The sequence below is a fragment of the Schistocerca nitens genome, chromosome 5 (assembly GCF_023898315.1).
Source record: "Schistocerca nitens isolate TAMUIC-IGC-003100 chromosome 5, iqSchNite1.1, whole genome shotgun sequence".
In the NCBI taxonomy this organism is placed as follows: domain Eukaryota; kingdom Metazoa; phylum Arthropoda; class Insecta; order Orthoptera; family Acrididae; genus Schistocerca; species Schistocerca nitens.
This window is the reverse complement of record NC_064618.1, coordinates 259,087,547-259,103,672: the sequence shown is the minus strand read 5'-3', so window position 1 is coordinate 259,103,672 and position 16,126 is coordinate 259,087,547. Positions and strand designations below refer to the sequence as shown.

Genomic DNA, 16,126 nt, shown 5'->3' with positions numbered 1-16,126 from the left:
GAAGGTGCACGTGCCCGTCGACCTGGGACCGGACCGCAGCGACGCACGGATGCACGCCAAGACCGTAGGATCCTACTCAGTGCCGTAGGGGACCGCACCGCCACTTCCCAGCAAATTAGGGACACTGTTGCTCCTGGGGTATCGGCGAGGACCATTCGCAACCGCCTCCATGAAGCTGGGCTACGGTCCCGCACACCGTTAGGCCGTCTTCCGCTCACGCCCCAACATCGTGCAGCCCGCCTCCAGTGGTGTCGCGACAGGCGTGAATGGATGGACGAATGGAGACGTGTCGTCTTCAGCGATGAGAGTCGCTTCTGCCTTGGTGCCAATGATAATCGTATGCGTGTTTGGCGCCGTGCAGGTGAACGCCACAATCAGGACTGCATACGACCGAGGCACACAGGGCCAACACCCGGCATCATGGTGTGGGGAGCGATCTCCTACACTGGCCGTACACCACTGGTGATCGTCGAGGGGACACTGAATAGTGCACGGTACATCCAAACCGTCATCGAACCCATCGTTCTACCATTCCTAGACCGGCAAGGGAACTTGCTGTTCCAACAGGACAATGCACGTCCGCATGTATCCCGTGCCACCCAACGTGCTCTAGAAGGTGTAAGTCAACTACCCTGGCCAGCAAGATCTCCGGATCTGTCCCCCATTGAGCATGTTTGGGACTGGATGAAGCGTCGTCTCACGCGGTCTGCACGTCCAGCACGAACGCTGGTCCAACTGAGGCGCCAGGTGGAAATGGCATGGCAAGCCGTTCCACAGGACTACATCCAGCATCTCTACGATTGTCTCCATGGGAGAATAGCAGCCTGCATTGCTGCGAAAGGTGGATATACACTGTACTAGTGCTGACATTGTGCATGCTCTGTTGCCTGTGTCTATGTGCCTGTGGTTCTGTCAGTGTGATCATGTGATGTATCTGACCCCAGGAATGTGTCAATAAAGTTTCCCCTTCCTGGGACAATGAATTCACGGTGTTCTTATTTCAATTTCCAGGAGTGTATGTACTGTTGTGTTGAAGTGGAAGAACTTTATATAGATAACTTAACAATTTAACTTTGGATAAACACATTGCTTGAGCCATACACACTAAATCCCAATGTATTATAAATGTCCTATTTGAAATAAACAAGCTGTAACAAAGCAGCCCACAAATCACAAACTTATGGCTTTAAGAATTGTTATTGTGTTCTGACTGGGTTAGATGACTTGATTAATGATGATTCGATATGGTTTTTCTTAACATCTTAATTTCTTAGACTATTGCCTATGATGTGGTGATAAAAGAATTAGTCACTTCATTGTTAGCTTCTGGCTGGAAGGAAATGCAACATGACAAGTTCTACTTTTATTGAATAATTATCCAGATACTTTTTATACAGGGTGTATCAAAAAGAATCATCCGATTTGGCATGTCTATATTTCTGAAACTAATAAACATATACAATGAATTTTGTTTTTTGATGAACGAGAAAAAAAAATATGTGTGTGTGTGTGTGTGTGTGTGTGTGTGTGTGTGTGTGTGTATATATATCGCCCCCCACCATTTCTTAGGTGTTCATTATGCCCCCTTTAGACGCACAGTATATGTTAATGCGGTATTCAAATTGTCCCCATAGAGGATTTTGGTACACAGCTTCCACAGCTGCTGTTATGCGATGTCTTAGTTCATTCATTGTTGTTGGTAAAAGAGGTGCATAAACATAGTCTTTTGTAGGCCCCAACAACAAATAACCACATACAGTCAGGTCCAGTGACCATGGAGGCCAGTGATGTAAGACTGAATTGTTTGGTCCAGTGCGACCCATCCATCATTCAGTATTCTTTGATTAAAAATACTTGCACTTCCAGATGCCAGTGTGGTGGTGCTCCATCCTGTTGGTAAATGAAGTTGTTTGAATCAGTCTCCAACTCTGGGAAAAGAAAGTTCTCAAGCATATTGAGATATGTGCTTCCTGTAACAGTGTTCTCGGCAAAGAAAAATGGACCATACACCTTTTCCCTTGAATCTGTGCAAAACTCATTACATTTTTGAGAGTCCCTTTCATATTGTTCAACTTCATATGATTGTTCCGTACCCCATATTCTCGCATTATGACAGTTCACCTTTCCATTTAAATGGAATATTGTCTCGTCATTAAACACTAAGCGTGGAATAAAACTGTCATCCTCCATCTTGCCAAGAACAAAATTACAGAACTCAACATGTTGTTGTTTGTCACCTTCACGAAGAGCTTGCAGTAGCTGAAATTTCATATGGTTTCATGTGTAAACATCGATGCAACACACACCAAATTCACATCGGGGCACGTTGAGCTGTCAAGTTGCACGGCAAATGGATTTCTGTGGATTCCTTGTGAAACTATGGTAAATGAGTTCTGAGTCAGACTCTCGGGGATTACCGGTGATGTGCCTTTACACAAACAACCTGTTTCTCGGAACTGTTCATGCCGTCATCTAATGCTCTTTGCTGTTGGAGGATCCATGCCATACCTAGTACAAGCAGTTATTACTGACCCCCACTGTGCAAAAGGTAGAACACAAAACGCTTTCTGTTGTCCCGACACCAGTTTTACTAGAATTGAAGTGGATGCACACTGTGGCTATCTTGTGGGAACCATGTAAAACATGGGAGTTTGCTCTTTCCAACAGTACGTCTCTCACGCACATATCTCAAATAACATAATGCTTATGATATTTTTTTTTTTTAATTGGACGATTCTTTTTGATACACCCTGTCATCTGCATATTGTCCGCAGATATGTACATTATCCTTTAGATAACATAAAATCAGAAAGCTCACTGTGAAAACCCTACATATAAGTTTACACAAGGCTCAATGGAATCAGAATGACATTTCAGTGACATATCATTAACAGTTCATTTGCCTGAGTTGAATCACAACCGTTGAGTGCATTATATATTTTCTCCAAGGATGTCATGCTTCTCCAGTGTAGGCCAGCACTGCTGGGAGCTCGTATATTCGCATCCTTGCACGTACTTCCTCTTATAGAGTTACTGTGACACCATCCTGTCTTAGATACCAGCACTGTCCCCGGCATAGTTCTCCACATGCAAATAAAATAACAAATCCTCAGAATAGTTGTGCTCTCCTCTATGACAGCATTCATTTGCGAGTATCATTTGTTGATGAGAATATGTAGGTATGCACATCACTCATCTAAAGTGGAATGTAACACCATGTACCCCACACTTAGATGAGTGATCTCATGATAAATACAGATACTTTTCTTAATTCATATGCCAGACATCTGCCAGTTGGCAATGGTCTTTATAATACCAACAAATTCCTAGTAAAGCTGTCTACTTACTATTGCTTTACAAATTAATAACATTTATTATCTGAGTATAGCAATATGCTTTTCATTGTTCACTAATGGATGTTTTACCATGATTAACAATACAGTAATAATCGTGTCCCACTTAAAATTGAAGGAATGTGCCTTTATCTTTGCACATAATGTGGTAAATATTCAAACCTTAGTGCTGCATCTACCCTAGCATATTTATTTTAATATGCCTGTACTTTTTCACCCAATACTGCCTGATCTTCACAATATTTTCCACATAATGACGCTGTGGTAGAGTTGTAATAATGTCCTTTGAATGCATAATTACAAGAAAAAATGTTTAAAACATGCAATTTTTGCAAGAACTCAAGAGATTCTGGCAGCCTTATTCTTACATAATAGTTTTGCTGCTGTCACAGTAACAGTATACATGAAATCACATTATGAGTACTTATAACTCTTAAATTTTTGTACAGCTTGTACATCATAATTATTGTGTCTCTTAAAACTCCATTATTGCAACCATACAAAATCAGAAATGAAACTTCCTGGCAGATTAAAACTGTGTGCCGGACCGAGACTCGAACTCGGGACCTTTGTCTTTCGCGGGCAAGTGCTCTACCAACTGAGCTACCCAAGCACGACTCACGCCCCGTCCTCACAGCTTTACTTCTGCCAGTACCTCGTCTCCTACCTTCCAAACTTTACAGAAGCTCTCCTGCGAACCCTGCAGAACTAGCACTCCTGAAAGAAAGGATATTGCGGAGACATGGCTTAGCCACAGCCTGGGGGATGTTTCCAGAATGAGATTTTCACTCCGCAGCGGAGTGTGCGCTGATATGAAACTTCCTGGCAGATTAAAACTGTGTGCCAGACCAAGACTCGAACTCGGGACCTTTGCCTTTCACGGGCAAGTGCTCTACCAACTGAGCTACCCAAGCACGACTCACGCCCCGTCCTCACAGCTTTACTTCTGCCAGTACCTCGTCTCCTTCACTTAACACACAAACACATATAACAAATTTTTAAAAACAAGTTTTGGCTTAAATACAATGCACCATACTCTGTCATGCAGCATGTAGTGTCATAAGGTAGACTGCATTTTGCCAGCACAACTTGATGACATCATGGTGTTGTAGAGCATCTGATGCTTGCCCTGCCAGCTGCTGTGAAATTAGTGATTGCCCATCGAAAATAGTTACCACCTCTAAAAGATGCCACCAACCATTCTTCCAACTGTTTTGTAATCTTCCATATTATATATAATATCATGAGTTTTAACAGTATTTCCTCAGTAATATACTCCTTCCACAATCTGTGCAAGCCTTGAACTTGGAATACTGCAGCAAACTGCGTGAAAGATTTTATGATGGCAGTTTAATTTCAAACTGTACCATCTGCAGCTAATGCAACAATTAAAACTGAGAGATTATAGCTAGTACCTTCAATTTTTCATCACAATCCAGGAAGCACTTGAGGATGAACTTTTAACCTCCAAAGTGAGACTCAGCAACGAAAAAAAACTTCCTTTTATCTGGAAAGGTTAATTAGTATAATTTAAGAGCATGGTCCATTGAAAATCCTCATGAAATTGTTGTATAGGAACGAGATTTACTGAAGGATAATGTTTTCTCTGCCATCTCACAGATGAAGTCATTAGGGCAATTTTCCTTTTTTTGAGAAGACAGTGACAGGTACCTCTTACCTTGATATGCTGCAGTTGTGGTTGTTTCCACAATGACTGCTGATTCCGAAGATTTCATCTTCCAACAAGATGGGGCACATACTCATTGGAGCATTGATGTCTGTCACTACTTAAACAACAAACTTCCACATTGCTGGATTGGATGTAGTGGTGAAGATGATGTGGCTCTTTTCCATTGGACCTCCAGGTCACCTGACCACAAAGCCTTCTTAGAATTTTTCCTTTGGGAGTACATTAAGGATTGTGTTTACAGTCCCCTCTCTGCCAAGAAAACTGGAACAGCTCAGACAATTGTACATGTAACACGTTGGAAAATATAGAGCTCTGAAAATGAATAAATCATTTATAGGAGCCCTGTATTAACTCCTTGAAGGTTCAATGTCAGCTTCAATGTTCTTTGGCACAGTCACAGCTGACATAGTGTTCCTGTTGCTTCAGACATAAATTTACCAATAAAGACTTGGTATGGGTTTTCTTAACCTCTTACTTGTTCAATAATTGCTTCGGTTGCAGCGATAAAAGACTTTGTCTCCTCCTCATCAGCTTCTTGCTAGAAGGAAATCTACTACTGCAACTTCTGCTTTTCTTGAATAGTTATGTAGACATCTTTTGTATATACAGGAGTATGAGCACAGATTTTTAAATAGCGACCGAGTATAGTGTACTGTGTACTGAACAGTGTTACATCAGTACATACTTAATTTGTAGACTAACTGTTACGAGTAGTATGTTTTAGGTTGATTAGTACGTCCAAGCTCATGTGGCAAGAGCTTGCCATTAATGCTTATTTTCCCCTGGGCAGCAGGTCAGATGTTAAAGTGTGGACACACAGATGCAAAATGGTTAGTCTGTACTGACAGACAACTTAGTGGTGCAATTACAACTGTGCAGAAGATATCAGGTAGTAAATTATGCAGCATGTTTGTAGAAAGACTGTTAGACACAGAGAGAAAACAACAAACGCACTGAACTGTGTGCTTATTAATGTAACAGTGATCACAATATCTGAACTTATACTGTTAACACCCTGTATAACCCACATATTGTCCAAAAAACATATATAACAGTACTTCACACTTCTCCAGTGTAGGTCAGCGATGTTCAAAGCTTATATATTCACCTCTGCACCTATATTTACTTTCTCTTACAAAGTTATTGTGGTCATCGCCTCATCCATTGCCATATTTCTCCACATGCAAATAAAATAACAAATCCACACAATAGTTGTGCTCTCCTCTCAGATAACTTGTTTTAGGGTTTTCATTTGTTGGTAAAAATATGTAGGGATGCATATCACATTGTTGTTGTTTTTCTTTTTTCAGGTACTTTCATGTGTGGAATCTATTCATCTTTTATAGCGAAGAAAAAGATACAAGAGTTTAAAATTCCAATTGAGTTTCTTACTATGAACTCAAAAGCACATTCAGAGCCTATCAATTACCGTCTTCTCCTGTGTCCTTTGTACTTACATCACATAAATTCAGCTACTACACTTTTCATGCTGGCAGCACTATCAACTTTTATAGGAATAAGTGCAAAACCATGCTTTGCAATTATGCTCTTGTCAAGCCCATCACACAAGACAAAGAAGTATGGTTCAAATGGCTCTCAGCACTATGGGACTTAACTTCTAAGGTCATCAGTCCCCTAGAACTTAGAACTACTTAAACCTAACTGACCTAAGGACACCACATACATCCATGCCCGAGGCAGCATTCGAACCTGCGACTGTAGCGGTCGCGCAGTCCAGACTGTAGCGCCTAGAACCGCTCGGCCACCCCGGCCGGCAAGAAAGTATGCAACATAGAAAATCTTATTTATTCATTCATATCATCCAACAAGGCCAAAAGTAGTTTTTGGTAATTCTTGAAATTTACAACAGCATTCTTGAAATGTTAAAAAATATGTCAAGAAGTGTAGTTCCAAATTAATTAAAAAGCAAGAACTTCTAAGGACAACAAATTTAAGTACAGTTGTAAAAATTTGTCATTTAAATAATTGAAAACAATATGCTCCTATGTATGTTGCATTGTCTGTCTTTTCCACATGATGTTTTTTTCTTTTTTATATATATTTTTGTGATTAAGAGTTAATATCCAGTTCTTTTGCTAACAGGAATGTAGCTCAGAATGGTTTGAACTGTAGCCATTCATTACCATCAAGTGAAGAGTTTGATGCTGTCCTCTGTTCATGCATTGCTGACATTGACATGGATGGAGAGCAGGAAATATTACTTGGGACATACGGACAGGTAAGCGAAGCTTTATTGCACTATAGAAAATTGTGGAATAAATAATGAATAAAAATGAGTTTTATTTTTATTTATTTTTTCCAGGAAATGCTTATGTACAAGTACAAATCTGATACTTGGGTATTATCTGGCAAACGCACATTTGCAAATCCTATTCATTCAGTGCTGTATATTGATGTGACAGGTGATGGTGTTAAAGAACTAGTTGTTCTCTCTCTGAGGGGTGTACACATATTACAGGTAAGAATAAAAAGTGATTTAATGATAATGTGGAACAAAACCAAGGAAATCGTATTTTCATTATTAATACTGTGTTCATGCTTTCTGCCATCTAGGTCAAGTAAACTGAGACCTTTTGGACATTATTTGTAGCACTAATATTGTAACTGCAGTAACTATTGAAAGTGCTCATGTCAAATCCTAATGCAATTATAATGTAGTATTATAGACTGACATAGTACATCAGACTTGTGCTTGAATACAGGTCTTCTTCACAATTCAAGAGCAATGATTCCACCTCTGAGCCATCAATGCAGACCATGATGTTGCCCACCTCAAGGCTTTAATATGCCTTTAGCTCTCTTTAGACATGCCCTTCTTTGTATTCCACTACAGGAAGTAGTGATATGATGAAGAAAACTCAGTTTCAGGATACGTTCCGCAGCTGTGTGAAACCTTATTGCGGGTCTAATTCTTTGATAGCGACTAACAAATTCTCCCATATTTATCCAAATGGGGCTATTCTTGTAAGTTTAGCAGAAGGAGTTATTATTGCAGTGCTGCCATCTCCTACATAGCTCCAGTTTGTGTGAGGTGGGTTGTAAAGAAAATTAAGAGAACAGTTCACTAACTGAAACATGCACAGATCGTTGTTTGAGATTGATACATCACACAGTTTTATTATATTTATTTTCCAGCCTGCAACAGCATTAGAAATTTATAAATTTTGAGTATCATAAATATTTCATGTACAGGTAATACACATATGTACTGGATATATCAGAAAGAGTCCCCCCAGGGGGCTCACAGTTCTTTCGTGAGGTCGTGCATGGCAGACATGGGGCCATGAGCTATTGCACAGCCCATTCTTCTTTCCGTGCCTACATTTCCTTTACCCTGTCCCTCTCTCCCTATCCTTGCTCCTTCCCCACTGCCCCCTCTTTCCCCTCTCTGTGTTCTGATTTATGCCAACCTGGCTAACCACCAGGTTCCCTGTATTGTTTGCAATTTTGTTTCGTTCTGCCTGTTGTCTGTCATCCTTTTTGGCATGTAGGTCTCCGCTTGAGGTTTGACTCCACTTCTAAATTTTCTGTTTTTAGTGTGAGCCATTTGGGGAAGAACTTCCTCCCTAGCTTCTATGCCGTGAATTTCTCTCCCCCCTTTCCTTTCCCTCTTCCTTTCCTGTCATAGCCACCCTCCATCCTGCTAGGTCAACAGTATGTATAGCCAGTACGTGTGATGGGACTGTTACGTACCCATCTGGCTGAGCCCCCTGACAACACAGGGATCACATACTGATACCTGATCTGTTCCCTTCCCATGTATGCCAAGGAGTGGTTGCTTTTCTTCCTGGAGCATCAGAACTCCCAGCAATTGGCTGGGTGGTACCCAGGGGGAGAGTTCCTGATCAGAGAGGTTGGTATCAGGGCGGATGCTTGGCATGTGAAGTGTCTGAAGCTGCAAAAATCTGGCTGTTCTCAAATGATTGTCTCTTCAAATGGTGAAGGATCATTGAATACTACTTCGTATGACACAGCAGCCTTCCCTTCCCTAGCTGCACCATGGGAGGAGGGCCAGGCTTGCCATCTTGGGATGAAAAACTTTCCCCACTATCTCATCTGTACCAGGAATGACTGGGACACATTCACCACCACAAAGCCATTGCTTTTTTTGTGGAGAATATTGAGGACAAGTTTGGTGACATGGAGTCTCTCAGTAAGATGTGGTCGGGCTCCCTGTTGATCAAAGCTTCTTCTGCTGCCCAGTCTGTAGCTCTTTGTGCTTGTGATCATCTTGGCAATGTCCCAGTGTCTATTACTCCTCAGTAATCTCTCAATATGGTGCAGGGAGTGATTTTTGATAGTGACTTCATCCTGCAAACTGGTGAGGAACTCTGGACTAATCTGGAGCGACACAGCGTTCATTTTGTTTGGTGTGTGCAAAATGGTCGTAAAGACAACCACACCAATACAGGTGCCTTCATTCTGGCTTTCGAGGGGGTACCCTCCCAAAAAAGGTCAAGGTTATGTGCTTAAGATGTGACATGAATCCATATGTCCCATCACCCATCACGTGCTTTTGGTGCTAGCGTCTTCCCACTATACAGCAGACACTTCGTGTGGTGACTGTGGACACCCACTCCATGAAGGAACCCACTGTCTTCTGCAACCTGTGTTCGTCAATTGTCATGACTGCCACTCTCTTTGCTTGCCAGATTGCCCATTTTACAAACGAGAATAGAAAATTCAAGAGTATAAGTCCCTGGATCACCTGAGCCTCGCCAGAAATATGAGAGACTCCATCCGGTGGCACTAACTTCAACTTTTGCCTCTCCCTCCTATCTCTTCCTTACCCCAGCCCCATCCCCCTCCCGGAAACCTACTACCACACCATCTGTGCACCATCTGTGTACCTCAAGGTCGCCTGCTCTCTTTCGGTTCCGGATCTTGCACGAGCCAGGACAAACGCCCCCCCCCCCCCCCTCCAGTGCCCCCGGAGGTGCCATCTGCTCCCCCTCACAACCTGAGTATGACATCTTATTTAAGGATGTCACCCCATCCTTGCTGGTGATGACCACTGACTGAGTGACATGGCCTCCCCTCGGCTTCTTTATGTCCAACCTGGACTCTCACCACACAATAATCCAGTGGAATTGCAACAGATATTATCGTCACATGTCAGAAATACAATGTCTTGTTTCCTCCTATTCTGCATTCTGTCTTCTCTTCAAGAAACTCATTTCTGTGATGACCACTATCCAATGTTTCATGGTTATCGGGCATTCTGTCAGAACCATACTGGCCCTGGTATAGCATCTGGAGGGGTCTGCACTTTGGTTCACTCCAATGTCATTAGTGACTGGATCCCCGTTCATACCAGCCTGGAAGCAATAGTAGTTAGAATGCAAATGACTCCAGCAATCTCCATTTGCAATGTCTACCTCCCTCCAGGTAGGCCATTTTCTTATGTTGAACTGCCTACCTCACAACAGCAACTCTCGCCCCCGTTTCTCCTCCTCGGGGACTTCAATGCACACCACCCCCTTCAGGGTAGTGCCACTTCAATGGGTAGGTATCTCCTAATTGACCAACTTATGACAGACTTTGATTTGTGTCTCCTCAGTGACGTTTCCCCTACCCAATTCAGTGTCACTCATGGCCCTTTACTGCTACCGATCTCACCATCTCCTCCCATGCTCTTGTGGCTTCCCTACATTGGTCTCCCCATGATGATCTTTGTGACAGTGATCGCCTTCCAGTGATTCTATCATGCCCCTGCCACCGCCAGGCAGGCAGGCTCTCACTTTGGGCTTCCACAGGGCCAATTGGCCTTTATATACATTTGCTGTGCACTTTGACAGCTCTCTCTTAAACTGCATTGATGTGGTCATGCAGAGCATTTCTGCCACTATTCTTCATGCTGCTGGCACTGCTGACCCCCTATCCAAGGACCCTTCGTCATCGACTGGTACTGTGGTGGAACAAGGACATAGCAGTCACTGTCCAGGACTGCCGACAGGCACTGCAGCAGTTTAAACAACACCCTTCACATACCAACCTCCTTGCTTGTAAGCGTCTCTGTGCTAAGTCTCATTACCTTTTTAAGCAGAGTAAAAAGGAATATTGGGAGTGCTAGGTTTCCTCCCTGAGGACGTGTGCCTCTTCATTGCAGATCTGGTCCAAGCTCCATAGCCTTCTGTGCTGCCAGCAGCATTCAACTGTCCAGGGTCTTATCCTTTAAGCTGCTCTGTACTGATTCATTGGTTCTTGCAGAACAACTCGCGACACACTTTGTGATGACATTGGCATCCTCTTCCTATCCTGCTATTTTTCTCCAACAGAAATACCGAGTTGAACAGACCACCCTCTGTTTCAATCCCACTAACCTGAACGTTATAATGAACCCTGCTCTGAATGGGAATGGTTGCAGGTCTTACCTCTTCACATGACACGACCCCACACCTGGATTCCAGCCACAACCATATGGTCGAACACTTGGACGTTAACAAGAGGCAACATTTACTCAGGGTCTTCAACTGCATTTGGCTCCCAGCTGCTTACCTGTCGTAATGGTGAGACAGTATAGTTATCCCCATCCTCAAGCTCAGGAAGAACCCAACATCTCTCGACACCTACCACCCAAGTAGCCTAACAAATGTACTTTGTAAACTGCTGGAGAGGTTAGCTTCCGATTATGTTGGGTACTTGAATCTCAGGGCCTTTTATCCCTGTATCAGTGTGGCTTCTAGGAAGGACGATCTCCAACTGATCATTTACTCTAATTGGAAACAGCAGTCCGACAGGCTTTTACTAACTGCCGGCACCTTGTCGCAGCCTTCTTTGACCTACATAAGGCATACGACACACGTTGGCACCATCACACTTTAGTTACTCGCCATGACTGGGGCTTTTGCGGCCCCTTTCTGATTTTTATCTGCTAGTTTTTATCCCACCAGCTCTTCTGTGTTAGAGTTGGCACTTCACTCAGCACCCCTCGGATTCGGGAGAATGGTATCCCACAGGGCTCTGTGTTTAGTGGGGACTGATGACCTCCAATGTTAAGTCCCATAGTCCTCAGAGCCATTTGTCTGTGTTTAGTGTCACTCTCTTCCTCATAGCCATCAATGCCTTTGTAACCTCTGTTGGGCCTGTGGTTACCACAGAATTGTATGTCAACAATTTTTGCATCTGGTGCAACTCCTGTTCGGTAGCATCTGCTGATCACAGGCTCCAAGGCGCCATCCAATGGGCCTCTACGTGAGACGTCTCCCATGGCTTCCAGTTTTCTCCCTCCAAAATGCGGGTTATGCATTTTTGTCATCGACCCACAGTACATCCCGATCCAGAACTTTATTTAGGTGACCATCTCCTAGATGATGTAGCACAGTCCGATTTCTTGGGCCTTATTTTTGATAAAAAGCTGACATGGCTGCCTCCTATTTGCCACCTGAAGACTACATGCATGTAGAACCTTAATGCTCTCTGCGTCCTGCCCCACACATCTTGGGGTGCAGACTGTGCTACTCTTCTCCATCTTTACCATGCTCTGATCTTGTCCAGACTAGATTATGGTAGTCAGGTTTGTGGCTCATTGGCTCCTTTCACTCTGAAAATACTTGACCCTGTTCACCACTGTGGGATGCAGCTAGTGCCTTTCGCACTCGTCCCCTTGACAGTCTCCTTGCAGAAGCAGTTATTCCCCCTCTACAAATACTATGGAGCCAATGCCTAGTTTCTTATGCAATCACCATTTGCCGATTCCCTGACCATCCCCTGTACCCTGTCCTCTTTGCAAACGAGGGATGTCTCCCTCCTGATAACCGGGCACGGATGGGATTGCCTGTTGGAATGCGTCTCACCTCCCTTTGTGGGGATCTCCATCTCCACTCACTGAAATCGCCCCGTGTATTTCGTCCCACACCTGCCATTGGATGGCGCGTAGACATTCCAGGACCCTAAGGTCTCTGTCACGCCTATGGTCTTCTGGCGTCTTGTACGTTCCATCATTGCATAGTTCCAGGATGTCACCATCTTCTACATTGATGGTTCTAAGATGATAGATGCAGTGGGACACACTTTCACGTCTCCTACTGACTTAGAACAGCATTTATTGCCAGGATCATGTAGTGTGTTCACAGCAGAACTGCTAACCATTCACAGAGCTCTCCTTTTTGTTGCTCAGGCTTCCCTCCACAGTGTTTTAATATGTACCGACTCAATGAGCAGCATGCAGATGACATTCTCTCTGCCCCTGGCCATGCCGCCTGCTCAGTTGTCTTTCTTTGCATCCCAAGTCATGTGGGCATACCACGAAATGAACTGGCTGACCATCTGGCTAGAGAAGCAGATACTTAGCCCCCTCTCCCTCCCAATTCCCTTTCATGATTCCAGGTCCGGATCTACATCAAATATCTCTTTGTCCAAAAGTGGAATGACATCAGGAGCGCTACTGCTCTCAGTAACAAACTCTGCACAATCAAGAAGTCTACTGCTGCTTGGCGCTCTTCCTTCTGCTCCTCTCGCAGGGCGTCCACTGTCTTAAGCTGTCTATGTATTGACCATACCAGGCCCACTCGTTGTTTCCTCTTGTGTTGTGAACCACTCCCATAATGTAGTTGTGGAGCCAGACTAATGGTGTCCCATATATTGGTGGAATGTCCCCTGCTACTGGCCCTTTGAACTAAGTATAGTCTTCCAGATTCCTTAATCTTAATATTACAGACAATTCATGGGTGGTTGAACTGGTCCTCAGTTTCCTCCGTGGAAGTGGTTTTTGTTTTCAGATATAAGGTTTTGCTTTACTCCTGGAGCAAGGACCTCTCTTCATGTTTTCTCTGTCTGCAACCCATGCCTGCTACCCTTTGTGAAGACCACTCTTTTATCCTTCTGTTTTCATAGTTTTTAGATTTGGGCAATCCTTTTGTATCTTCTACAGTGTGTATTTTAACTTCCTCATTTTATAGTTTGACTCCTCTGACTGGATCTGTCTACTTTTAGTGGGCCCTCTCTCTTCCGTGTGTAACTTTGGAATCACAGGACAGATGACCTCACTGTTTAGCCACATAACACCCCTCAATTAGCCAATCAATCAATCAGAAAGAATGACTTGATTAAGAAATGCAACATGCATGTTACAATACAGAAGCAGACTTTGAGTGGCGTGCAAAGAACTTCAAACACAAGAATATATGGCTTGAAAACCCTTCTTCTTGCTTTGCAAAATACGCACTTTAGATGACAACCAGTGAACCCACAAATCATAAAGATCGAACCTCCTGTGTACAAAATTATTAAACATCCGATTACTTTACAAATCAATTAACATGTTACATATTTAACATTGCAGAGAAAAAGTTTAGAAAAGGTTTGAAATTATGTTTAAAGTTTGTTGCAAGGCACCAAGTGCTCACATTCTCAAATGCTGGATGAAATAGTGCATTTCGCTTCCGTCTCTTTTCTGTTTGTTTTTGTTTTACTATTACTCGCGTAACAACTAATGTATGAGATAAAATATGTTACTACGAAAAGAGACCCGAAATACCTTTTAGTGATGCTGTGCTATGTCTTTCTTTGGATCATTAATTTTCAACAAAACAAAATATATTACGTTCTTATTGTTCTGGATCTGGCTTTCTATTAAAGGAACATTTTTTTGTTACTGTAACTCGCCATAAAGTTCAACATATCTTCCTTACTTTATAGTTATTGAAAAGGTTAATGAAAATTACTTCGTTATCAATACTGATGTTACAGTACGCAATGATTGTTCAACATCATAATTTTGCAGTGGATTTTTGTTAACAGTAAAACAACAATAAGTACCACGACTAACACGAGAACATGAGACTATTATCGGAGAAAAAAGATGTTTTTTACTATAAGGTTGCCAGACCAGAACTACGCACAGCAAGATTTCTTTTATGTTATGAAAGTAAATTATCTTTTTGCACTGTTAGTAATATATTATCAGCAGCCCGCATCAACCTGTAAAACACATCATAAAATCTGCTGCTCTGCTCTGCAATTCCGAAAGCTGGAAGAAATAATTTTACTTCACTATTACCTGCCTGCTTCTTTGCGGTATGATAGATTTCATTTAATGCAATTTGAATGCGCCGCGGCAACGGCTCGTTCGTTCGTAGCACAGCTCTGCACCACGAATAATATTTAAATAACTGAAAATGTCTTAAAGGGATGGGATAAAATACCAGGCAAGCTTAATACAAATCATAATGCAAGGTTTCACTAAGTAACTCTATTCAAAACATTTAATCAATTGTGTCTGTATGTGTGGATGGATATGTGTGTGTGTGCGAGTTTATACCTGTCCTTTTTTCCCCCTAAGGTAAGTCTTTCCGCTCCCGGGATTGGAATGACTCCTTACCCTCTCCCTTAAAACCCACATCCTTTCGTCTTTCCCTCTCCTTCCCTCTTTCCTGATGAGGCAACAGTTTGTTGCGAAAGCTTGAATTTTGTGTGTATATTTGTGTTTGTTTGTGTGTCTATCGACCTGCCAGCGCTTTTGTTTGGTAAGTCTCATCATCTTTCTTTTTAGATATATTTTTTCCACGTGGAATGTTTCCCTCTGTTATATTCAATTAATTACACACCTTTCCAAAACTACTTAATGGCGTCCCTCTTACAAACTTGACAAAAGAATGCTACGCTAGCGTACAATATAACGTCACAGGCTATCCTACTCACGTAACTCCAAGAAGACGACAGAAACATTAATGTTCATTCTTTATTATTTATACTAGTCACATATTCTCATCTTTGTTTGATACTTATCGTCTGTGGCGGTTTCAGTACTCGCCGACACAGATATTATCTAAAATAAATAAAAAAAAAAAAAACAGTACATAATTTTATACAAGAACAAAACATGACACACAATGTTTTCTCTTTATTACATAATATGTCTTTTTGCTAAGAGACGTTACAATGCCCCCTGGCAGCAATTGACTAACGTTAAGAATTTTCGGCAATATGCTGCCACTAACGTCCGTTTTGTCATTGTTTGTCACCTTATTTGGAATATTCACTATTCACTTGTTTGCTATTTTGCACTATAGTTTTAATCACACTCTTTATGGTTTTCTCACACTTTGCGAGGTGACCGTAA

At 42.4% G+C, this 16,126-nt stretch overlaps 1 protein-coding gene across 1 annotated transcript in view; it reads left to right on the top strand.

The window, feature by feature from the left end:
• LOC126259376 (KICSTOR complex protein kaptin-like) overlaps positions 1-16,126 on the top strand; it is a 132,065-nt gene that overhangs the window by 87,885 nt on the left and 28,054 nt on the right. The window contains exons 6-7 of the mRNA XM_049956125.1: positions 7,147-7,282; positions 7,367-7,522. Coding sequence (XP_049812082.1) covers positions 7,147-7,282; positions 7,367-7,522 — 292 coding nt within the window. The remainder of the gene's footprint in view (positions 1-7,146; positions 7,283-7,366; positions 7,523-16,126) is intronic.